The following is a 26174-nucleotide window of genomic DNA, read 5'->3' as shown; positions in this document are numbered from 1 at the left end:
AAATCATTCTGAATAATCAACTGAACACTAGCTGGAGAGATGTCTTATAACCATGGACAGACAGAAGAAATCATTTCACCACAACGAAATAGTGTGGAGGAGGTAGAGAGTGTGGAGGAGGTGTGAGAGGACTGGCTGGGCTCCCACAGGTGGCATCTGGAACTCCAGTAGTCTGGGGGTTCCACCTGAGAAGTGTGAGGTCTAAACTCTAAGCTGGGCTTCCCAGCTTACAGCACCAGAGGTGGAAAGGAATGTAGATAACATGCAATTATGAAAAGCAGCAGGGTTTCTGTCTGCCAGGGAGAGAGAGGTAGAGACACAGAGAGCCTCTTACAGGGCCAACACAAAAAAATTTGTGTGCAGCCACTTACCCTGGGCTCTGGCAGAGAGAGGGCAGTATGGACTAGAGACACTTGAGGGGACTCTGGGACTGGTGGCTCTGGGAAGAGAACTGAGGGAACAGCCACCAGGATCTTTGTGTTGAGTCATTCCCCATACTGCAGAAGCCATCTTTCTCAAGCAGAGCACTCTTCTCCAAGTTCATCAACCCAAGGGTGGCAATAGCTCCTCCTTCAGAAATTACTCTGCCCACCCTGTGGAGCTTAAGTCAGGCTTCTGATTACAGCTTGAAGCTATATCACTGATCAGTGTAACAACTAAAGTGGAAAACACAAAGAAGCAGCCCAAATGGAAAGACAAAGAAACAGATCCCAAATGAAAGAACAAGAGAATTCTCCAGAAGAAGAACTAGATGAAATGGAGGCGAGCAATTTAGCAGAGTTTACAGTAATAATTACAGACCCCGAATGAAAGAATAAGAAAATTCCCCAGAAGAACTAGATGAAATGGAGGGAAGAAATTTATTAGAGAGAGAGAGAGAGTCCAGAGCAATGACTATAAGGATACTCAATGACATGAAAAAAGACATAGAAACCATAAAAAAGGGCCAGTCATAAATAAAGAATGCAATATCTGAAATAAATAATACAATGGAAGCAATAAATAGGTTAGATGAAGCAGAAGATTGAATCAGTGATTTGGAAGACAAGGTAGAAAAAAATACCCAGGCAGAGCAGCAAAAACAAAAAAGAATTTTTAAAAAATGAGAAGAACTTAAGAAACATTTTGGACAAAATAAAAGGTAACAACATCCACATCATGGGAATACCAGGAGAAGAGAGCGAGCAAGTGATTGAGATCCAATTTAAAGAAATAATGACTGAAAACTGGTCATTATTTCCCTAATCTGGTGAAGGAAAAAGTCACACAAATCCAGGAAGCTCAGAGAGTCCCAAACAAGTTGGTCCCAAAGAGGCCTACACCCAGACACATCATAATTAAAATGACAAGGCTTAAAGACAAGGAGAGAATCCTAAAAGCTTCGAGGGAAAAGCAGGTAGTTACATACAGGGAGCAACAGTTAGACTGTTATCTGATTTCTCAATAAAGCATGTCAGGCCAGGAGAGAGTGGTGTGAAATATTCAAGGTGATGACAAAGCAAAGACCTACAACCAAGGTTACTTTACCCAGGTAGGCTATCATTTAAAATTGAAGGAGAAATAAAGAGCTTCCCAGACAAGAAAAAGCTAAAGGAGTTTGTTAACACCAAACTAGTACTGAAACAAATGTTAAAGGGCTTGTTAGAAGGAGGAGAAGATGAAGATGAAGACAAAGAAGAAGGAAGAGGAGGAGGAGGGAAATTTAAAAAAACAGGAAAATAGTCTAAAAATAAAGTGGCACTAAATACATATCTATCAATAATCACCTTAAATATAAATGGCTTAAATGTTCCAACCAGAAGACATAGGGTGGCTGAATGGATAAGAAAACAAAATCCATATATATGCTGCCTCCAAGAGACCCATCTCAGATTGAAAGATACACACAGACTAAAAGTAAAGCAATGCAAAAAAAAAAAAACATTTCATGCAAATGGAAAAGAAAATATGGTAGGGTAGCAGTACTTATATCTGACAAAATAGACTGCAAAACCAATGCTATAGTAAGAGGTCATAAAGGACGCTACATAAACATAAAGGGAACAATCTGTCAAGACATGTAACCCTTGTAAACATTTACACACCCAACTTAGGAGCAACTAAATATGTGAAGCAAATCTTGATGGGCATAATAAGATATACTAATAGAAATACAGTCATAGTCAGGGATTTTAACACACCATTGACTTCAATGGATAGATCTTCCAGACAGAAAATCAAGAAGGAGACAGCGCCCTGAAATGACACCCTAGATCAAATGGATTTAATTGATATCTTCAGAGCATTTCATCACAAAGCAACAGAATATACATACTTTTCAAGTACGCATGGAACATTTTCTAGGGTAGACCACATGTTAGGACAGAAAACAAGTCTTAATAAACTTAAAAAAATTGAAATCACATTAAGCATCTTCTGTGGCCACAATGCTATGAAGCTCGAAATCAATCACAAGGACACTGAAAAATGTGCAAAGAATGGGTCAACAATGGGATAAAGGAAGAAATCAAAAGATACCTTAAAACAAATGAAAATGACACAACAACCAAAATCTGTGAGATACTGGGAAAGCAATCCTAAGAGGGAACTTCATAGGATTACAGGCTTATTAAAAAAAAGAAAAAGAAAAAGCTCAAATAGATTATCTAATTTCACACTTAAAGGAATTTGAAAAAGAAAAACAAAACCCAAAGTGAGTAGAAGGAAATAATAAAGATTAGAGAAGAAATAAATGAAACAGAAATCTAAAAGAAATGATACTAAAGATCAATGAATCAAAGAACTGGTTCTTTGAAAACATAAACAAGATTGACAAACCTTTAACCAGACTCATCAAGAAAAAAAAGGACAGGGCCCAAATAAATAAAATCAGAACTGAAAGATGAGAAATACCAACTGACACCAAAGAAATGCAAAGGATTGTAAGAAAATATTATGAACAACTATATGCCAACAAGTGAGACAACCTGGATGAAATGGATAAACTCCTAGAAACATAAAATCTCCCAAAATTAAATCAAGAAGAATCAGAAGCTCAATAGACAGATTACATGTAATGAAATCAAAGCAGTAATTAAAACACTCCCAACAAACAAAATCCCTGGACTAGATGGCTTCACAAGTGGATTATACCAAACATTCTGAGAAGAACTAACATCTCTCCTTCTCAAACTATTTCATAAAATTCAAGAGGAAGGAAGTCTTCTGAAGTCATTTTACTATGCCAGCATTATCCTAATTCCAAAAACAGACAAAGACACTGCAAAGGAAGAAAATTATAGGCCCATATCCCTGATGAACACAAAAACTAAAATCCTCAATAAAATGTTAGCAAACCTAATACAGCAATGGCATCAAAAACATTATATGCCATTATCATGTGGGATTTATCTGGGAATGCAAGTTTGGTACAACATTCAAAATCAATAAATGTGATACACCACATAAACAAAATGAAGGATAAAAACCATATGGTAATATCAATAGATGCAGAAAAAGCATTTGATAAAATCCAGCATGCATTAATGATAAAAACTCCCAGCAAAGCTGGAACAGAGGGAACATACCTACATGTAATAAAGGCTGTATATGACAAACACTCTGCCAGCATCATACTTAATAGGCAAAAACTATAAGCATGCCCCTTAAGATTGGGAACAAGACAAGATGTCCACTCTTACCTCTCTTATTCAACAGAGTATGGGAAGTCCTAGACACAGCAAACAGACAAGAAGAAGAAATAAAAGGCGTGCAAATTGGAAAGGAAGAAGTAAAACTCTTTATTTGCAGAAGACATGATGCTGTACCTAGAGAACCCCAAAGATTCCACCAAGAAACTACTAGACCTGATAAATGAATTCAGCAAAGTAGCAGGATACAAAATTAATATCAGGAAATCAGTTGCATTTTTATATGCTAATGATGAACTAACAGAAAGGGAAAATAAGAAAACAATCCCATTCACAATTGCAAATTGGAAAGGAAGAAGTAAAACTCTTTATTTGCAGAAGACATGATGCTGTACCTAGAGAACCCCAAATATTCCACCAAGAAACTAATAGAACTGATCAATGAATTCAGCAAAGTAGCAGGATACAAAATTAATATCAGGAAATCAGTTGCATTTTTATATGCTAATAATGAACTAACAGAAAGGGAAAATAAGAAAACAATCCCATTCACAATTGCTACAGAAAGAGTAAGATACCTAGGAATAAACCTAATCAATGATGTAGAAGACCTGTACTAGGAAAATTATAGGACACTGAAGAAAGAAATTGAAGAAGATACAATTAAGTGGAAGCACATACCATGTTCATGGATAGGAAGAATTAACATCAATAAAATGTCCATACTACCCAAAGCAACCTATAGATTCAATGCAATTCCTATCAAGATTCCAATGACGTATTTCATAGAACTAGAACTAATATTTCAAAAATTTATGTGGAACCATAAAAGGCCCCAAATAGTAACAGTGATCCTGAGAAAGAAAAATGAAGTTGGAGAGACCATGCTACCTAACATCAAACTATACTCTAAGGCTCTAGTAATCAAAACAGCATGTACTTGCATAAAAACAGACACATAGATCAATGGAACAGACTAGAGAGCCCAGAAATAAATCCACACCTTCATAGTCAATCAATATTCAACAGAGGAAATAAGCACATACAATGGGCCCAAGACATTGAATTCAATAAATGGTGGTGGGTTAAACTGAACAGATGCGTGCAGAAAAATGAAACTAGACCACCTTCTTATACCACACACAAGAATAAATTCAAAATGGATCAGAGACTTAAATGTTATACCCCAAACCATAGAAATCTTACAAGAAAACATAGCAAAAATCTTGGACATTAATCATAGCAGTATTTCATAGGATATATCTCCCCAGGCAAGGAAATTAAAAGTAAACAAATGAAACACATCAAACTAAAAAGCTTTTGCACAGCAAAGGAAAACATCAACAAAATAAAAAGACAACCCACAGTATGGGAGAACATATCTGATACATCTAGTAAGGAGTTAATATTCACAGAACTTATAAAACTCAACACCAAAAAAACAAACAACCCAATTAAAAAATGGGCAAAGGGCCTGAATAAATACTTCTTCAAAGAGGACAACAGATGGGCCAATAGACATATGAAAAGATGCTCAAGGTCACTAATCATCAGAGAAATGTAAATTAAAACCACAAGGAGATATTACCTCACACCTGTCAGAATGGCTATCATCAATAAATCAACAAGCTGGTGAGGATATGGAAAAAGGGGAACTCTCTTGTACTGTTGATAGGAACGCAGATTGGTGCAGCCACTGTGGAAAGCTGTATGGAGATACCTCAAAAAACTAGAAATGGATCTGCCTTTTGACCCAGTGATCCCACTTCTGGGAATATATCCAAAGGAACCCAGAACACTAATTCGAAAGAACATAAGCACCCCTATGTTCATTGCAGCATTATTTACAATCACAAAGATATGGAGGCAGCCCAAGTGTCCATCAGTAGATGAGTAGGTTCAACATCTATAGGATATTTACACAATGGAATACTATTTGGCTATAAAAAGATGAAAATTTTACACTTTGTGACAGTATGGATGGACCTGGAGAGCATTATGCTAAGTGAAATAAGCCAGTCAGAGAAAGAAAAATACCATATGATTTCACTCATATGTGAAATCTAATGAACAGACTGAACTAACAAGGAAAATGGGGATAGACTTGTAGAAAGCAGGATGACAGCTAGTGGCAGGGGGAAGACTAGGGATTGGAGGGATTGGTCAAATGGGAAAAAAGATTCATGGACATGGACAACATTGTGGTGATTGCTGGGGGAAGAGGGGTATAAGGGAACTAAATAGTAATGGAAAAGTACAATAAAGATTAAATTTAAAAATAGAAATAAAAAGTGAGCAATGCTTGCAATTCAATCCAACCCTGAATTCACCTCTGAAAAGAGTAAAAAATTAAAAAAAAAATAAATCCTCATTGAAAAAATGCAACTTGGATCAGACTTGTGAGTACAATAGATTAATCCCTTCAGTAGCAATTATTTTCCCAATTGAATAGCAAGTACAATTCAGATTTTACCCATTTCCTTAACTTTTAATAAATGTCCAATGCATAACAGAAATCATTACAAATGTTAAAACTAGTTCTCAAGGCTTCACATGCATATATGCATATAAACAGGTGAATGTTATAAATAGATATGTATCTGCTTCTGTACTGATACATTGTTTGGGAGATGATAATTAGTGTTCCAGTATTTTAGAGTTACCAAAAGTAAAGTTTATTAAATCATTAAAACATAATGATTTGGGGTATGATGGAGCCACTCATACTGGCTACTGAGATAATCACTTCCCCACTGGGTGTTCAATGACAACTCATCAGTAGCTTGCAATCATCCATGGGGCTATTTAGAACATAGAGATGGTCAAACACGGTAAATAAAGGCTTTTTGAGTTTTGGGCAATTTTTTTATTTTTTTATTTTTTATTTTTTGGAGAGCCAGTTTACTGACACACCACTGCAGATATCCGATAAAACCATGGATCATAATGACTTATGCTTTGTTTTTTATATTGTAACACATGCCCATGTGCAATCACCACGCACCTCAGGGCACATGGCCAATGACTGCAATGAATGCTACATGTAGAGAGAGACTGGGGAAGAGAAATATTATTCTATGCTACAGAAAACTATGCTGAATGCTCATTCAGACTCCTGTTGCAACTTACCCCTGTAATCGAGACTCCTGTTGTGATAAATATGTGTACCAGAGTCACAGCCTAATCCTGAACATGAAAAACAATTTTGTCATTTGTTGATTGGCACTCCTGCAAAATCCTGCTTTATCAGCATAGTAGGAAAATAGAGATGGGTTTCTCTTCGTAGTACTTCAAGAGCAGTATGTAGCTTGACAACTGTACCAATTTTGTATCCATACCACTACCAATGTTCCACAAACACAGTGGTACATCTTAAATGGCTGATTTTCATTTGGGCTAAAAAGCATAAATAGTTAATTAGAAAGTGACAGGGTTTTTTTTTTAACCATCTTTCTTTTTCAACTGGCAAGAAAACAACACTGACTTGTTCCTTCCAATGAAAGCCAGGTTCTCCTATCAACCTACTGTAGTAAACCATCCATATTAAAGAAGAAAAAGGGGGAACAGAAGTCTTACATTGCTGCTATTCTTTCTAAAAGGATCTGACTATACCAATGGGGAGAACGCTGCAACCACATTGCTAAACTCTGGCTTTGTTAGCCCTTGTATTGGACTGGAGACAGTTCCACAAAGTGGGGTCCTGTCTGTCTTTTTATCGCATACATGATGAGCTGCTTCAAGTTACAGTTTATATGTGGGGGGAAACCTGTGCAGCCCCCTATGCTAATGTCCTCTCTGGTCCGTAGACTGAATGACTCACAAGCTGTACACAAATTATACTCTGTGGGAAAGGAGAATCAGCAACAGAAATGGGAAAGCCTACTTTCTGGTCTCTGTCCTTACACTGCTGATTTGGAAACATATTAACAATTTATCCTATAGTGGGGAACAGCAGGTTCAAGAGACTCTTAACACCTTGTAAAGATTACTTAAACATGTCAAACAAGGAAAAGCAGCCAAGGAATCTGGCAGATCATTCCTTCCCTGGGTGTACCTGTCACACACTGGCAAGAGCCACACACACAGGTCATTCATGGAGCTGGAATGAAATTAATCACCTGCTTTCAGAAAGCAGCAGCCTTGGTTTCCTCTAGTTCTCAATATGTTTCTAAGCATAACGCAAAATGCTCATGTTGGTCTCTGAAGTGGGTTGAAATCTGGCTACCTCAAGCCTGACGAACACCCAAGTAACAACATGACTTTCCAGTTCTGAAACAACAGAAAGGTTGACAGCAGCACAGCTTTCCGTTTGAGCAAGTGTCTGCCTCCCCTTGTCACTTAGAATTTGCATATAAATTTATAATGTGTCATAACGTGGGCATTATTGAAATGGTGGTGATTTTGAGATTCTCTGTCCAACATTTTTTGTTTTATGAAAGGAAAAACTCAGAACCAAAGAACTCAAGGAATTTGCCTGCCCAAAGGTTAATGTTTCTTTAAAGATTTTATTTATTTATTTTCAGAAAGGAAGGGAGGGAGGAAGGGAGGGAGGAAGGAAGGGGAAGAGAGAGAGAGAGAAACATCAATGTGTGGTTGCCCCTCACACACACCCCCACCAAGAACCTGGCCCCCAACCCAGGCATGTGCCCTGACTGGGAATCGAACCTGAGACACTTTGGTTCGCAGCCCACGTTCAATCCACTGAGCTATGCCAGCCAGGGTGAATTAAATTTTTTTTGAATGAGGTTTTTGTACGTGTGTGTGTTTTGCTTTTTGTAGAAAACATCCCCTTTCACTAGCTACTTCTTGTTCTTCAAAACTCAATTAAGGTAACCTCTACCCCAAGAAGTCTTTCTGGACTATTTTCCACTAATTAGCCTAAGCAGGACTTTAATTCTCATATACTATAAATTTCATCAAAGTGAGTCTTAGTCTCAACTTCTAACTCTCCCCATGGCTGGCCTAAGATCATCTGCAGAGTCTGAATGAGAACCTAGGGGTCTTGATTTTAAATGGTATTTAGTCTTTTATGCTGAAAATATAGAATGTGTGCATGATATACATCCTATAAGATATTGGATCAATTAAAAACATAATCCTGTTCATTATCCTTATGAGAACAATTTATGGGCAATTCTTTTTAAGAAGCCCAGAAACAAATTGTTTGCTTAGAAAGCCAAGTTTTTTTGCTCTGAGATCAAAAACTGGCTAAAGGTTCTTTAAAGAAAGAAGTGATTCAAATTTTCTTAATTATCTGAAGTTCAGCATCTAATTCAGTCATTTTTATGGCACAAAATTTAAACATGACTAAGAGAGCTGGCAAAACTTATACGTTCTTTCAAACCCTCCCCTCTTCTTTATGCATGCTATAAACTGTATCATTTCGGGAGATCTTCAAGGGCTCAGGTCTTGCAGTTTAAACAGCACCATTGGCTTCCTTCTTCCCTTCCTTTTATGCATGGTTATAGAAGGCTTTTCATTCATTTAATGAAGCTATCTATCAATCTGAGAGCAAAATGAAAGTGATGACCACACAATGCTTTTAGTCCATTAGATTGAGTGCTCTGCTCTCTCTCCATGTTTAGCCAAATGGACTGACTGTGTAACACTTCCTGCCTTTGGTTCTTTCTCCTTCTCCTTCTCCTTCTTCTCCTTCTGGGATTGTGTGAGTGCACATGTGTATGGAGAGAAAAAAAGAAAAAAATATTTGGTGAATATGCATTAGCATCTGAAACATTTTCTATATTTTTAAGAAATATTGTTTGATTTTCAGTTCCAAATATAGTTCTACGGCTTTGAAATTGGAGAAGTTACTTACATGTCTTTCTGTTTACTTGTTTCTTTATTAGATGATAGTAGTTATTTATTATGAGCTATGAAAGAAACATCAAAGGCTTCACAATGAGTTTCTTGATTCTAAAACACAACTTATTTTTGTATGCTTATGATTTTTTAATGGCAGAGATAGTGATTGCTCTGCCATCTGTCCAATAAGTTCTTTTTATCATTTTAGTTATAAATAGAAAGATATCAGGGTCCTTTGGAAATGCACCTTGCAAAAGGTTGGTGGGATATGAACAAGAATTTTAAGACACTAATTTTTATAATCCAAATTAGGGTAGGGATCACCTAGAATCAAGAAATTACTTTCCTTTGATTGAGATCTGAAACTTGCAGTTTCTAATTTTTAGTTCTCCCCACATATTTAATGGAGCCCGTAGTACTCTAATTAAGAAATATCTATTTCAGTTGATCTTTACAGCTCTCTTAGGCCTAATGAAATGGTACTTGAAGTATTTTCAAGCTAAGAACCCATGACGCAGAACTTGTTTAATATTCCCAATCATTTCGAGGTGATGGGGCTTTGAGGGCTTTATGGCCAGGAGCTATGGGTAGTTACTGGACTCCCATCTGTAAATGAGTCTTTAGTATCCAGTTATACAAGCAAGGGATGTTCTTAGATTAGAACACAATGTTGGGGTTCTTAGACATCTCTCTTGTCTTTGTTTCTTCCAGAATAGCACTTGTAGTGTCAGTGTTTAAAATGTGGCCTCTGTAATCAGGCAGTCAGCGTTCAGCTTCTGTTCCCACTGTTTGCTAGCTGTTGACGGCAATTAGGAACCACCATCTCTCCAAGTCTCAGATCCCTCATCTGTAAAAGGGGAAGGGGAAATTGTAGTTCTTATACCATAGAGTGGTTATGATGGTTAAATGAGATCATCTCCACATAGCTCTTAGCACAGAGCTTGCCAGTTAATAAATGTTCATTAAGTGCCATCACATATAGAAAATTTTTATTTTAACCCTTGAAAAAAAACTTAAAAATCAACTATCCTAGCCCCTCTTCTTGAAGATGAAACAACTGGGGACCAGAGAGAAGCAGTGGCTTGCTTAAGATCCCACAGCCGTATGGTAGAAATATTAAGGACTAGAGCCCTGGTGTCTTTATTCTAGTCCAAGGTTCTTTCCTCTGCATTATCTTACTGGGCATGCAGGACAGAGAATACCCAGGACAAGTCCTGGGTGGTATTTTCCAATGATAATTGAAAAGTGTCACAACTGATAAAATAAAGAAAAAATGCAAGAACTGAGATAAAACAGAGCACTTTAAAAGAGAGGTAAAGAACTGCAGGGCTGAAGTTAAGGAGAAGACTTAGAGGCCCATCAGTTTGACCCCTGTTGTGTTTGAATATGCTTGTGGGCACAAAACCTATTTCATTTGCCCACAATCTCAGAATGTAAGAGTACAAGAAAAGTACTGTCAAATGCCACTGGATTGTTGTCAAGAAAAGCCAATAAAAATGATTACTCTAGTAACATAAAAGTGTACCATAAGAGCTTAATAATCAACAGTATTTAAGCAGCCTGCCACTGAGTCCCTGACAGGTGTCCATGTTTTATAGACAGCATTTATGGACTTTAAAAATCCAAATTTCACTCTTTATGAGTAGTATATAAATTTGGGAAGTGGTTGAAACCACATTTCAAATCATAACTGCCTATGCGGCACTCTGCCAAATAAGTATAAATATCCTTGGGAAACCTCACATCTATCACAGAGCTCAGTGAAAGGGGATCTAGATTTTGGAGAGAGAAAAATGTTATAGGTGGTTACTTTGGGCCTTAACAAAGCATTGTTATAGGGAACAAAAAGGACTTCCCTAAATACAGAGATGGGCTGAATATGTCACTTTCTTACGCATAATTACCATTCCATAAACTAAATTTTGCAGCTATTCTTTTGGCTAGTAATTTAGCTATAGAGAGACACACACTATGTAAAAGCTTTTTTATAGCACGTATCAAACTGCAAGAATCACCAGTTCATTCATATTATTTCCCACAGTGCCTTGGCATAGAGAAACTCTATACCTGTTTGCAAATTTAATTGAGTTGAGATTATTACTGTGAATGTTTTCAACACCACTCCCTGAATTTCATCCCATCCCACTTCCAAATGAGAACTCTGTAAGATCAGCAACCATACTTCACTCATCTTTGTGACCCCAAGGCCTACCACAGTAGAAAGTTAATATAAATGGAAGAAAAAAATGGAAGGAAGATAGCAAGGTAAAATAAGCAACATATTTATAATTTACAAAGCATTTCCATATATATTAAAGCAGTGATCAGATTTGGTCTAAACCTTTTGATGAAATTATTGTCTTGAATTCTCTCTTTTTTACTTGTTTTGACCCCAACCGCACTCCACCCTCTCAGATCATCCCTCTGCACACCTCCAGGCAACCCAAGGTTGGCATCCGTTTCCAAACAGTAGAGCCCAACTGGAAATATTATTTTAACCTGGACTGGAAATAAACCCAATGGGAGATAGAAGAAAGTGCTGTCCAGGACCTCTGAGAATTTGGGCCAGGGATGCTGTGATAGCTCTTCATGTCACCTCTAGTTTCTGTGATTCCATGGAGCTCACCATATCTGGGTAATCTGTGCTCATTACACACACCAGGCAAAGCTAATAGATACACCATTCCAGAGAGAAGCTACAGGCAGCATTTTAGGATCTAACCCAGAGGACATTACTCAGCCAAAGTTCAGAAACAACGTAAAACAAATTGGCCTTTGTGATTACCTTCAAGCTGAACTGTACCTACACCTTCAATTACCTTTAAATACACACAATAAAATCAAACTAATGAGACATTTTTCAGCCAGAACTTGTAAAATTTAGGACAGAACAAGATCTCTATTTGTTTTTACTCACCAGGCACATTTTTAATCAAATAAACAAGTAGAATAAGCAAGGTTGCAGGAGGATTATGTGAGCCAGTGAACAAATTACCTATACATTAAATTTAGACAGTTTTTATTCATTCAATATTTGACATTTATTCAGCATGTACTACATAAAATACTCTATTAATTAATTTGGATTATCATAACTTGAAAAATAATAAAAATAAACATTCTTAAAATATATTATATTTTATACTTTTCATTGATTCAAGAAGTCCTTCTTTCTATTAATCCACATCATCATTATATACCTAAAATCACATCATGATTTCTGTGTATGCTCACAATTTTAGAAATCCCTGTTCAAAAATATGGCCTGAACAATGTCAAATAATTTCTATTATTTTAAAAGCATAATTAATTTATAAGATTTTTAAAAATATGCAATAAGTAGTCTGTCATATGCAAAATGATTTCTAGCCATCATAAATGAGTCTAAAGTTTTTAACCTAAAGAAAAGTAGTTAACAAGGTTTGTTTTGTTGAGTGAATTAAAACCAACACCCCATTCTTTGCCACATGCCTTACCTTGTCCAGGAAAAACATTCTCATCTTCTTAACCCCAAAGTCTGGCCCCTGAGGCAGGTATGTAGTTAGAATAAAGACTGAAAATGAGTCACTGATAGAAAGAAGTATGTGACTTATCTCGAGCTGGAGAATGCTAATAATAACATAATCTGGCCTCTTATAGAATTTTGAGATAAGATGAAAGAGGTTGAAGTGAAAATGTTTAGAATAATCATCATTCATCTCCAGTATCTAATTTGGAAAAACAGAAATAAAAGCAAATTTCCAGTAACATTACTTTTTCAATTTAACGGTCTGCTGTCAAAACATTTCCCAAAAATAATCTCATGGAATAAGTCCTTTCCCAAGACACAGTGTGGTCCAGTCCAAATTTGGGTCTTTGGACACATGTGTTAAGTTCATGAAGTTCTAAAGGAGTAAACCCAATTTTTAAACTGTCACAGAAGCAACTTTCCCTAGAAGGTCTTTATGACTGAAAAGTGTTCAAGAGTGAGAAAGGTGGTGGAGACTGCTGGCCCCTGTCAGCACTGGGGAGTAGATGGGGAGAAGGATGGGTCCAGTCTCCAGAGGTAAAAGTCTGTTACATCTTGCTTTGGGAATGCTCTATTTCAGTTCTGCACAGGCTCTTTGGTAATAGTAGTGAAAACACTACAATTTTCAAGTAAAAGCTCTAAACCAAAGAAAATCCAGAACATCTCAGTAATCATAGTCAACCCACAACTATTTATGCATGTGGTAGAAAGTAGCTTCTTCTATAATAAAATGATAATTTATGTTTAACTTAACAATATGTTCTATATTTGGGGTTTTTCTTTTGTTTTTGACAATATCACAGACTTATTTTCCTAATTAGTTCAACCCCAGTTAATGGTATGATTAGTGTTCTCTGAGCATAAACACAGATATGCACACTACTCACCAACTGATGGTGAGGAGAATGCCCAGTAACACCGTGGGATAAGGGAAAGGTGGTCTGAGATTATGTTTTTGCTGCTGGTGATTCACAAACTAGATGATCTGAATCAATAAGAAGTTGGCTATACTAATAACAGGCAGTTCCTAGAGCCAAATCCTCACACTGGCTAACTCTCATTCAGAATATATATGTGGCCTCAGTAATTACTAATTAAACTAAGTCTATCCCACACACAGAATTTTTTTAACTAGGATTACCTAGTTTTACTTGTTATGCCAATCCAATTAATATGATAATTGACAGCTCTTTCTATTCCTGGCAGAGTTCTCTCTCAGGCTTGGAGACATTTGGGAATGTAAGTGGCCAGAGTTGGTTCTTATCCTGCCACTTTGGGGAATTAAGCACCGCTTTCCTTAATTTCCTGAAAACACCTTCTAATCTACACTTTCTCTCTTTCCCTTGATGGTCCACATGGCCTGGCCTTCCAGAAGGCTTCCATGGGCTACCCCTAGCTCTCTCATGTCCTCTGACCCTCACCGTTGCTCACCTATCTTCTCCTCGGCTTGGCTGCTCTCCGAAGTCTCCGTTGGAAGCTGGGTTGTTGCCTTGGTGGCAGCATCCTCTGCAGCAGGGGTGGCGGCAGCAGCAGCAGCAGTGACAGCAGCAGGCACATCGGCTTGTTTAGGCTCCTCCTTGGCTGGGGCATCTTCTGCCTTGGAGGACGGCGAGTTGTCAGTGGAAGCTTTAGTGGCACTTTCTGTCTCAGCAGAGCCGGCCTTCTCCTCTGAGGGGGCAGGGGCCTGGGGGGCTGCCTGCTCTGCACCAGCATCGGAGGCACCCTCCCCTTTCTTCTCCTCGGAAGGAGTTTCTCCTGCTTTGCCAGATTCCTCAGGCTTGGGACCAGTGGCTGGGGCTGCCTCGGTGGTAGTGGAACCTTCTCCCTCCTTCTTTTCGGCACCAGCAGCAGCAGGGACATCTTCCTTCTTCTCACTCACCTCAGCCTCAGCAGCTTGGGCATCGCCCTTCTTCTCTCCTTTGAGCTTTTTCCTTGTTATGTGTCCACGGAAGCTAGCCTGAATTTTGGTCGCAGCCTTATGAGCTTTATCTTCTGGTTTGATGCCATCTTGTTCGATCTTTTGGTCCTCATCGTTTTTTTCAACCTTGGAGGAGAGAAGGGAATGGGAGGAGAAAGGAGAGATGGAGTGATTTTTTTTTCCCTTCAGCTCACAACAGTTAACAAATGTTTAGTGGATGTCTTATACTGTGCCAAGCATACACACCAACAATACTGTGCAAATTCAAATTAAGCCTCCTCTCTCTCCATGTGGAGGATTGGGCAGAGAACACATTATTTTATGGAAAACTCACATGCTTTTGGCCTTGCGGTATCACTGGTATTATTTTATATGCATTTCTTTCCCCTGCTCAATGTCTCTGCATTGCCAAACTTCAACCAGTCTTTCTACAGATGTACCCTGGCAATTCACAGCACATTCACCCTAGGTTTTAATTAAAGACTTCTGAAAGATATAGCTTTTTCAGGATTTCTCAGAGAGGGACTCTGTGCAAAACTTCACATTTAAAAAATATTACGGAAAAGTCTTTTTTTTTTTGTCCCTAAGACTTCAAGTCTAGTCAGAAAATCAATATATTTAAGACAAAAAGTATGCTAAAGGTTTAGACAACAAATTCTACCAGGGTTTTGTGTAAACTGCAAAGGAGTTCCAGGGCTTTTTGTTCAGAATATGACAATTCAGAATGCCGGTCACAGAATGATTTGTGATTTCCCTTGTGGGTGGTCCAACATCAGTAATCAACACACTAGAACCTCACAATTTGAAGACAGAAAATGACCATTATTCTTGAGTTTAAAGAAAAGAGAAAAAAAACACCATTTCCAGCTTTGATAAAACAGCATATATTTCAAATCACAAAATCTTATTCCCAAAGCAATTTAAACCTAAAATTAGTTTTATATTATTATTGATACAGTCATTCTAGTACTAAAAGCAAGAGACTATAATACAAATTTTTATCATTTGATACAACATTTACAGCATGGCATGCTGCAAATGACATTTTTCCACAAGGAAATTAAACCGCAGTTAAGGGATAGAAGGTATAGTCATGGAAAGAAACATGTAAGCAAGAACCCAAATTCTACCTAGGTAGCTCCATTGCTCACCATGGTGCCCCAGTGTGGTTACTTATGGTCTCCATGTATTCCTTCCAGCTGTAGAATACATAACTTTTGTGAACATTATTCCATACAACAGTGAACAATGCAGCAACTTTCTTTCTAAAAATCAATAATAAAAGAGTGCTTATTATGTACCAAGTCCTGTGTTTGGCCCCAATCTTTACCTTGGCCTGACCATGGCCTTTGTTCCAGGTTAGGAGGTAAGCCACAGCAAGCTAAGACAATGGTACATCATACCAGCTCTGCCCCAGTGACCTAGATCCAGCTAATCATGATGTGGGCCTGCTTGACATAATTTGGACAAACATGTTAGCCTGTTGTTATGTAGGTACATCAACATGTCACGGATATACAAAGGTATGTTTGAAAATAAACTACATGTGAGAATAAAAGCAGAACTGACAATTTTCCAGTAAAATTCAGGACATGTTTTTCTTCTTCTTCAGGTAACTGTGTGGGTATCCATACAAAGAAGGAATGGATGAAAAGCATTTTGCAGAGGCCCAGCTTGCTCCCTCTTCCCAGCACATTGATGCCATACTGCTCAATTTTCTGATGCATTACCACCTTCCCTATCCTGTTGCTCTTGGCAACTCCTACTAGGACACTGACACCACAGCCTGGGGCCGGGAAGCTGCTGTCTCTGCCAGGAGCTCTCTGCTCAGAGATGGAAGCCTGACCCTGTTAAATGAACAGTTGTGACTGCAGCATGGAGCCAAGATGTTAATTTATTTTACTCTACCTTGAGTTCTCTGAATGAGGCACCATCATACATGACAGGACATCTGCACTTGGGCACTGACGCCAAGTGACTCTTTAATACAAATACTGCTCCTTGGGAAGTAGGCACGCCAATTATCTCAGAGTGGGCAGGTGTGCAGAAAATTCAAGATAACTCAAAGAAGCTACAATTTTAGAGTTCCCCCTCCATCTTAAGAATGTAAAGCAAAAGAGATGAAACTCAAAGACGGAAAACATAAAAATAAAAAAGCTGAGACTCTGAGTGATATAAAGAAAGAAACTTTACGTGGATAATGGAAGAGCTCCTCTCAATGCTCCCATCCCCACTTCAATTTCTCAGATCATCTGCCACTTTACCTTTCCAAATGATTAGAACTTAAGCTTCTGTACACAGGCTCTATGTTGAAAATGACTGTATAGAAAAGCTCAGACTACACTTGGGCGCAAAGATTGTGGGATCACCCAAACAGTCCAGGAGTGTAAGAAACACGAGAGAAAGGGGTAGGCAGGAAGAAAAGAATTATGAAAGACCAGATTTAGGAGTGTTATTATTCTGTAACAGCTAGGTGCCCAGTTGGGTAGATACACCCAAAGAGGTGTTCAAGGTAATCCATGGACATATAGCTCAGCCTGGAGGAACGGGCTGGACCATTTGACATCATTAGAGATATAGAAAAACTGGATTTTGGAGATTGATTGGAAAAAGACAACTATTACAAATTTTTCAGATGAAGACAGAGAGATAAAAAAACGGGGAAAGGAGAGGAGGAGCGGGGAAGGCAAGGCAGGGGAGGAAAGGAGAGAGAAGAGATGATGAGAAAGGACAGAAGAGGAGATGAGAAGGACAGGGAGGAGGGAAATGGAAGGAAGAAATCAGCCTAAGGTGAGGTCAGACTTGAGTGAGTAAACAGATAGATATAGAAATAAAAATATATTAAGTAAAAATTGGGTCATAAGCTAGACAGTGCCAGATAGTGTGTATCTTTTTTTTTTAACCTGTAATTGATTCTATTAATTAGCCTAAACCAGAGGTTATTTTCTGGTATAATTCTGTTCACAGTACTGGAAGTAACTGAACCGAGAATACATGTATTTTGTAGAGAGATGACAAGAAGGAAGAGAACCTTTCCTAAGAGTAGCTGTGGGGAGAACCCTAACATGTTAGGCCAAATAGACTTTTTCTCAACTTGAAATACAAGAGCTTACATAAGACAAAAGATTTTTGAGCTCAGGGAAACCAGCGATCACTCAGTACATTTAGCACAACTTTTTCAGTTTCTGAAAGAAAAGGCCACAAAGGCCTTGAGAAGTTACCCTGCATAAATTCATAGAGTGAGTGAGTAAGTCAGTCAGTGCCTCAACTAGTGTTTGAACCCAGGTCCTCTCCTTTCCCACCCAACGTCAAGGCCAATTTTATTGCTTCAATGACCTGGAATACTGTGGCCTTCCTTGCAGCAGATAATCCATAAAGCATCCTTTTAACATTCTCATTCATCTATTCATTTAACAATACTGAGTGTCTATGCTAGGTAGCATATACTTTAGTGAGTAGATAGATATTGTATCTACCCACACAGGACACACAGCATTCTTTTTAAAATATTCTTCTGTCAAAATAACTTCATAGTACTTTAACAATCAATAATATACCAGGTATTCACAGTAGACACCTGATCTTATACCTACCTCTCTGGTAGAGTAAGTCATACAGGCTAAACATGAGAGTTGTAGATGGGGGAGGTCCATAAAAGAGGATCCTAGTATTTAGTGACTAAAGAGTCAGTTTGTAAGTCTCATTAAAATACATTTATTTTTATATTCAGCCTTGCTACAAAAAAGCTTTGACTAAGCTCTGAATGTCTTCTGAGGGAATTTTAAAATTCTTTCATTTTTACATGGACTGTTGCTGTCTGTGGATTCACTAAGGAGAACATTCCAGTGCAGTGTATTCTACGTCGGAAGAGTACAATCATGAGTTGCAATAACTTTTTCAGGAATGTTCATTGCTGTAACTTAGTATTTTTAATAACCAATATGTTTGGGAGCTTTGTAATTTTTGAAGTCTTAGAGGAAACCAAGGTATATGAAATCTTTTATTTTTAAGTATATTTTATTGATTATGCTACTACAGTTGTCCCATTTTCCCCGTTATTCCCCTCCACCCTGTACCCCACTCCCACCAGCATTCCCCCACCTTAGTTCATGTCCATGGGTCATACATATAAGTTCTTTGGCTTCTCCATTTCCTATACTATTCGCAACTCCCCCTGTCTATTTTATACCTACCATTTATGCTTCTTATTCCCAGTACCTTTTCCCCCATTTGCCCTTCCTCCTCCCCACTGAAACCCCACCATATGTTCTCCATTTCTGTGATTCTGTCCTTGTTTTATTGTTCCCTTAGTTTGTTTTTGTTCTTAGGTTTGATTGTTGATAGTTCTGAGTTTGTTGTCATTTTATTGTTCATATTTTTATCTTCTTTTTCTTAGATAAGCCCCTTTAACATTTTATATAATAATGGCTTGGTGATGATGAACTCCTTGAACTTGACCTTATCTAGGAAGCACTTCATCTGCCCTTCCATTCTAAATGAAAGCTTCACTGGATAGAGTAATCTTGGATGCAGGTCCTTCATTTTATGACTTCAAATACTTATTTACAGACCCTTCTTGCCTGTAAGGTTTCTTCTAAGAAATCAGTTTATAGCCATATGGGAACTCCTTTGTAGGTAACTGTCTCCTTTCCTCTTGCTGCTTTTAAGATTCTCTCCTTATCTTTAATCTTGGGTAGTGTAATTATGATGTGCCTTGGTGTATGCTTCCTTGGGTCCAAGTTCTTTGAGACTTTCTGAGCTTCCTGAACTTCCTAAAAGTCTATTTCCTTTGCTAGATTGGGTAGGTTCTCCTTCATTGCTTTTTCAAATAAGTTTTCAATTTCTTGCTCTTCCTCTTCTCCTTCTGGCACCCCTACAATTCAGATGTTGGAATGTTTAAAGTTGTTCTGGAGGTTCCTAAACCTCTCCTCATTTTTTTGAATTCTTGTTTCTTCATTCTGTTCTGGTTGAATGTTTATTTCTTCCTTCTGCTCCAAACCATTGATTTGAGTCCTGGTTTCCTTCCCGTCACTGTTGGTTCCCTGTACATTTTCCTTTATTTCACTTTTCATAGCCTTCACTTTTTTCTCTATTTTGTGAGCATACTCAACCACTTCTGTGAGCATGCTGATTACCAGTATTTTGAATTGTGCATCTGATAGATTGGCTATTACTTAATCACTTAGTTGTATTTTTTCTGGAGCTTTGATCTGTTTTTTTATTTGGGCCATTTTTTTTGTCTTGGTGTGCCTATTACATAGTAAGGGGTGGAGCCTTAGGTATTCACCAGGGCAGGACAACCCCTGTTGCTGTATTGTGGCACTGTATGTGTGGCAGGGGTCCAAGAGGGAACAATGCCTCTTACTTGGCTCTTGGCCACCTTTCAGTAACTTTCCCCACTACCCACAAGCAAATTGAGCCTTACTGGTGCTGATTCCTGAGTGGATGGGTTTGTATATGTTCTAGGTCCCTGCAAGGCTGGGAGTTTCTACTGCCGCTGCAACCCCCACAGATTTTTTCAGTCGGAGGTTTTGAGGCTTTATTTCCCAGCACTGGAAACCTGGGTTGCATGGTCTGTCTCGGTCCCCAGTTGTTCCTCCTGGTTTATTCGCACATGTATATGGGACCACCCAGTCCACTAGCTGCCATCTTGCCATGAGTCCTCTCTACCCTGGCTGCCCATCTCCACCCTTCCTACTGGTCTGGATAAATGTTTCTTCTTTAACTCCTTGGTTGTCGGACTTCCATACAGTTCGATTTTCTGTCAGTTGTGGTTGCTTTTTATTTTTAAATTTGTTGTTATCCTTCTTTTGGTTATGAAAGCAGGCACAGTGAATCTACCTATGCCTTCATCTTGGCTGGACTCCTTTCTTCTTCTGAAATCTTTACTTTTCAACCCAGGCTAGAATCTTGGATGAATGTTGGTAGGTAACTTGTTGGAACCTAGTCAAATTTCTAAATTCATTAGATGAAAAGGCAATGATTTTCATTAATATTGAAGAATCACAGATAAGAAAGCCAAAAATAAGTAGTAGTTATTTAAAACCCAACATAGTCACTCTGGTTGGGGTAAGGAGAGATGGACAATTTAAGATTCATTCAAAGATGTCCAAACATTTTTATTCTTTATGTTACAAAAGAACTTTAGGCAGAAATCCATGAATGCCTGACTTTTAGAACTAAAATAACATTATCCATTCAACTGGGACACCTCAATTCATTTAACATTTTCCAATTATCATAGGAATGCCTCAACCTTTAAAGCACTGAAAAACTTGGCCCTGTATCTACTTCTGCCAGCTATAAATACTGCTATTATAATACCTCAATGTTCTCTTAAGCAGTATGAATAGTAAATGTTTTTTAAACATTTTTGATGTATACCAATTCTTCTAAGAATATTTTTAGTAAACCAAATATTTTTAACTTGACTGAGCAAAAGATGTTTTTGAGAAGGAAAATTTAAAAGCTGGAAATATTCTAAGCAAACTTTTCTTTAACACATTATAGTTTCCATGCCTATCAGAATCTTATGCAGCCCATAAGGAAAACAGACCAAAGTGTTGATGGATATATATAAAATCTGGCAGATATCTACCTATGACTCATTCTTTTTTAATTAACAATTATTGAGGTAAAATTTGCATCAGAAAATTTTATGAGAAAATTTTCTGATGCAAATTTTACCCTATGTTTAAGCTTAGTTGATTTTAAGCATAGTTGATAGCATGTACTTTAGGGAAAATGTCTAACTATTAAAGGAGTTCAGAGTGAAGCTTCTGTGCTTTCTTTGAATCTAATCAAAGATCACAAATCCAGTGAAATGCCCCTTATGGAGGAGAGAAAGAAGGGGCCAACATTCTCCAGTTTGGTAGATGAATTACCTTCACATTTCTGGGCAGTTATAGGGAAGAAAGTGTTATTTAAAAGATGAATACACTCTGTTAGGATACCCAGGGTTCCCTCAACACTCAATCCAGTTTAAAGATCTAACTATGGTTTGAGTGGGTGGGGAGCAGGATGCAGGTAGAACCAATGAAACTGTTGTGATTTTGCCAAGATATGTCATCACTTTTTTAAAACTCTGATTTTCAGTCCTGTGCAAAGTCCTTTTTTAGTTCCTATACAGGTGAGGGCTCAAATATATGATGACCAAGCAATTCTACAGGAGAATGTGAGACATCAAGAGTCATCTTGCCAATCCCGGCAGAATGGGAGTAAAGGAGCTTGGTTTTCCTTTTCAATTGAAGGACGTAGCATATTGCTACAGCTCAAAGTTTTATAATAAGTGGTCAATACATGCTCACTGATTGACATACTATATAAGAAAACCAAATATCCCATATTGGACATTGGAATGGTAGTGTTAGCTTTTCAAATAATAGCTAAGTAATCAAGATATAGGTCTTTAATTCAACTTCATATATTATTTAACATGTACAGCCCATGTGATTCCAAAAGAATACGAGGTAGAAGGTTCAACACAGAATAAAGTAATACTGGAGAATTCAGTGCTCATTCAAAAGAGTTATTTTTATTTTGTAAATTTGTAATTCTATTTGTCCCACAAAGACGGATATAGAGAAGAGGCAAAGGGAATATTATAATTAATGCCTTCTGACAGACAAGAGTCAGCAGTGTAATGCTTTTTCTATTTTGTTCAAAGCTGAATCTCCAGTTTCTAGAATGGCATCTGATACATAGTAGATGCTTATTAACAATTATTGAATAAATCCAAATTTAAACATCTCAATTATTGCCATTTCAGAAAGATGATGATAGGCAAAGTCTTGGATTCTATTTTGTCAATTTTTGTTAAAATTCTTTATTTTTCAGTGATGGACTTCAAGAGCATCTGACTAAAACAAGTATGTTTCCCCAATACCTAACTGATTATCTGACTTCATGTGGTGAGATTGAACACAAAAACCAATTATGAAAATAAATAAGCAGGGATCAGACAAAGAGAGAAGTCACAAAACTATAGAAATTACATTATGATAATAGCAATTTTAAAAAACTCCCAGAAATGTCAATAAATCTAAGATAAAAATAATAGACTTATATTCATCTTATGTATGGATTGGCTATAGTCATTAACAGTCATATCAATAAAATTATTTTTAAGTATGTTTCTGCTTCTCCATTAGTAAAACAAGTGAAAATATTCATGGGGGATTATTGGAAATGCTGCCATTTCCCCTATTTATATTTTTCTGTATAGTGAGCCCCAGGGCCTAAAGTTGTAGGGTAGGACAACTAATTCCTTAGTCACTTATGGAACAAAGTTCCCTTTCTTATACTGGGGCTGGGAGGAGCCCAGGTTTGAGATGAGGCATATACTTACGCTGGTTGATCTATCAGGGCACATGCTGGGCAGAATGATATGACTAAACTCTTTCAGAAAACTTTTGGGTATGTCAGACAGAGGTATAAGTCACCTGACTGAATCAAGATCAAAGTCACTGATGCCCAAGCAAATAACTGCTAAGAGTCAGCTCCACTCTTGAGGAGCAGGAGCAGATCTTTTGATAAGCATTGCCTGTTCACTACCTCTATGAGTGTCCGCTACATCTTAAGTGTTTGTTACCTCTACCAGTGTCCACTACTTCTCTACCACTGTTCACTACCTCTTTAAGTGTTCACTACCTCTATAAGTATTCACTACCTCTACAAATGTTCATTACTCTACAAGTGTTCACTATTTCTCTACCAGTGTTCACTACTTCTCTACCACTGTTCACTACCTCTACAAACATTCATTACTTCTACAAGTGTTCACCACCACTACAAGTGTCATGCTCAAAGAAGGGAAAGGCAAGCAAAGTAAGGAAGACACTAAACCCTGCTCTTGGAGGTCTCTGTGCTTATAGTCACCACTGAGCTAGGAACAAAAAAGGGAGGGATTCCACATCAAGCTGCTTAAAAGGCTGAAGTCATCCACCAGGACATAAGAGGGACTGTGAGACTTCTTCTGCTAACAAATGGAGAGAAAGGGAGAGCAGCAGGCAGCCAACACATCTGAGAAAAGATAGAAAAGCAGCCTACCAACAGACAGCACCTTGTAGCACTACCACAGTTAATTCCTCTCAGCTGAGAGTTCCCAAGAGCAAACCACAGCCTGAGCTGCTATAGACGGAATTCAGAGCCAACCAGCAGAAAAAGAAGCCCAAACCCAGGGAACCTGGCAGAAAACTGTCTTCCTTCCAGGTAAGATATGTGAAATGACTGGTGTTGGACACTTAGGAATACAGGACATAAGTATTTATTTAAACATTACTATAATCCCTTGGCTGGTGTAGTTCAGTGGACTGAGCACTAACTTGCGAACCAAAGAGTCTCTAGTTTGATTCCCAGTCAGGGCACATGCCTCAGGTGTAGATCAGGTCCCCAACTGGGGGCATGTGAGGGGCAACCACACATTGATGTTTCTCTCCCTTTCTCCTTCCCTTCCCCTCTCTCTACAAAATAAATAACTAAAATCTTAAAAAATTAAAAAATAAAAGTTGCTATATTTTTCCTACTATACTAAATGATTGTTAATTTACTTTTAAAATTAAACCTCCTTCATAAATTACATTCTAAGTCAGTAGTGTTTGATAAGTTGGTTCAGTGAATAAATGAATGAGAAAGACCTTCCTTATCCCCTCTAATATGCACCCTTCCCCAAATATTGTCACTCTTGGCCCACTTACCTTGCTTTTCATTCTTTGTGCTTAGAATCACCTGGCATCTATTTTCATTTCATTATTAACTGAATCTTCCCTTGCATTAAAAATTTTCTAAGAGCAGGACCTTCAGTTTTGTACAGTACTCAAAATCTTGGTAGCTGAAGTAGTGTTGGCACATGGTTGATGGTCCAAAAATGTTTATTTGTAGTTAAGTGACTGTGTCACACTATGTTAGTGATCAGAGAGCATGTAAATGGACAGCACCCAGATAACTTGCTGCATATCCTTGTTTTGCTTGTTTTGGCAAGTAATACCTGAGGTCTTTGTCAAGCCACTCTTCAGCTGTCACATTCCTCTATCCTCTACATTTATGAGTGTACAACATATACAGTTAGTATGTTAATTCAATCCTCATAAGACTATGTGAGGAGCATAACCCAACTGAGACATGGAGGAAAAATAAAGGGGTCCATTTTATCTAGTTTCTAAGTGACAGAGCCTACACTCAATCCTGCTCCTTATCCAGTGCTTAAAACATTAACAAAATAAGACAACTCACAGATTGGGAAAACATATTCAGCAATACATCTGATAAGGGGTTAATATCCAAAACGTATAAAGAACTTACAAAACTCAACACCAAAAAAACAAACAACCTAATTTAAAAAATGGGCAAAGGACCTGAATAGATACTTCTCCAAAGGGGACATACAGATGACCAGTAGACATATAAAAAGATGCTCAAGGTCACTAAACATCAGAGAAATGCAAATTAAAAACACAATGAAAATTACCTCACACCTGTCAGAATGACTATCATCAATAAATCAACAAACAACAAGTGCTGGTGAGGATGTGGAGAAAGGGGAACCCTCTTGTACTGTTGGTGGGGATGCAGATTGGTACAGCCACTGTGATAAACAGTTTCCTCAAAAAATTAGAAATGGATCTGCTTCTTGACCCAGCAATCTCACTTCCAGGAATATATCTGAAAGAACCTAGAACAATAATTCAAAAGGTCATAAGCACCCCTATGTTTACTGCAGCATTATTTAGAATAGCCAAGATATGGAGGCAGTCCAAGTGTCCATCAGTAGATGAGTGGGTTCAACGACTATGGGACATTTACACAATGGAATACTACTTAGCCATAAAAAGAAGAAAATTTTACACTTTGTGACAGCATGGATGGACTAGGAAAACATTATGCTAAGTGAAATAAGCCAGTCAGAGAAAGACAAATACCATGATTTCACTCCTGTGTGGAATCTAATGAACAAACTGAACTAACAAACAAAACAGAGACAGACTCATAGATAGAGAGCAGGACGACAGCTAAAGGGTGGAAGGATTGATCAAAAAGGAAAAATGACCCAACAACATGTACAATAGTGTTTCGATTGCAGTGGGGGTAGGCAGGTATAAGGGGACTAAATGGTAATGGAAAAAATACACTAAAAAAAGTAAAATACAGAAAACAACCAAACAAAAAAAGAATGTGGGAAGCCAATATTCTCTGGTGTATAAAAGCATGAGCTGTAGAGTTAAAGGTATATAGGTTTGAATCTTGGCTCTGCCACTTAATTATCAGCTCTTGACCTTGGGCACATCAGTTATTTTTCTATGTGTAACATGGGGAAATA

The 26174-nt window shown here is 37.8% G+C and overlaps 1 protein-coding gene across 2 annotated transcripts in view; it reads right to left on the bottom strand.

Annotated features, from left to right (window-relative positions):
- Positions 1-26174, bottom strand: part of GAP43 (growth associated protein 43) — a 109331-nt gene that overhangs the window by 34968 nt on the left and 48189 nt on the right. For both annotated transcript variants that reach the window (XM_045851583.1, XM_045851582.1), the window contains one exon: positions 14374-14986. In XM_045851583.1, the coding sequence (XP_045707539.1) occupies positions 14374-14986 (613 nt within the window). The remainder of the gene's footprint in view (positions 1-14373; positions 14987-26174) is intronic.

Source organism: Phyllostomus hastatus, unplaced genomic scaffold, assembly GCF_019186645.2.
Source record: "Phyllostomus hastatus isolate PE091 unplaced genomic scaffold, TTU_PhHast_1.1 phas_contig_86, whole genome shotgun sequence".
Lineage (NCBI taxonomy): Eukaryota > Metazoa > Chordata > Mammalia > Chiroptera > Phyllostomidae > Phyllostomus > Phyllostomus hastatus.
Note: the sequence above shows the minus strand (reverse complement) of the source record. Positions and strands in the feature narration are given on the sequence as shown.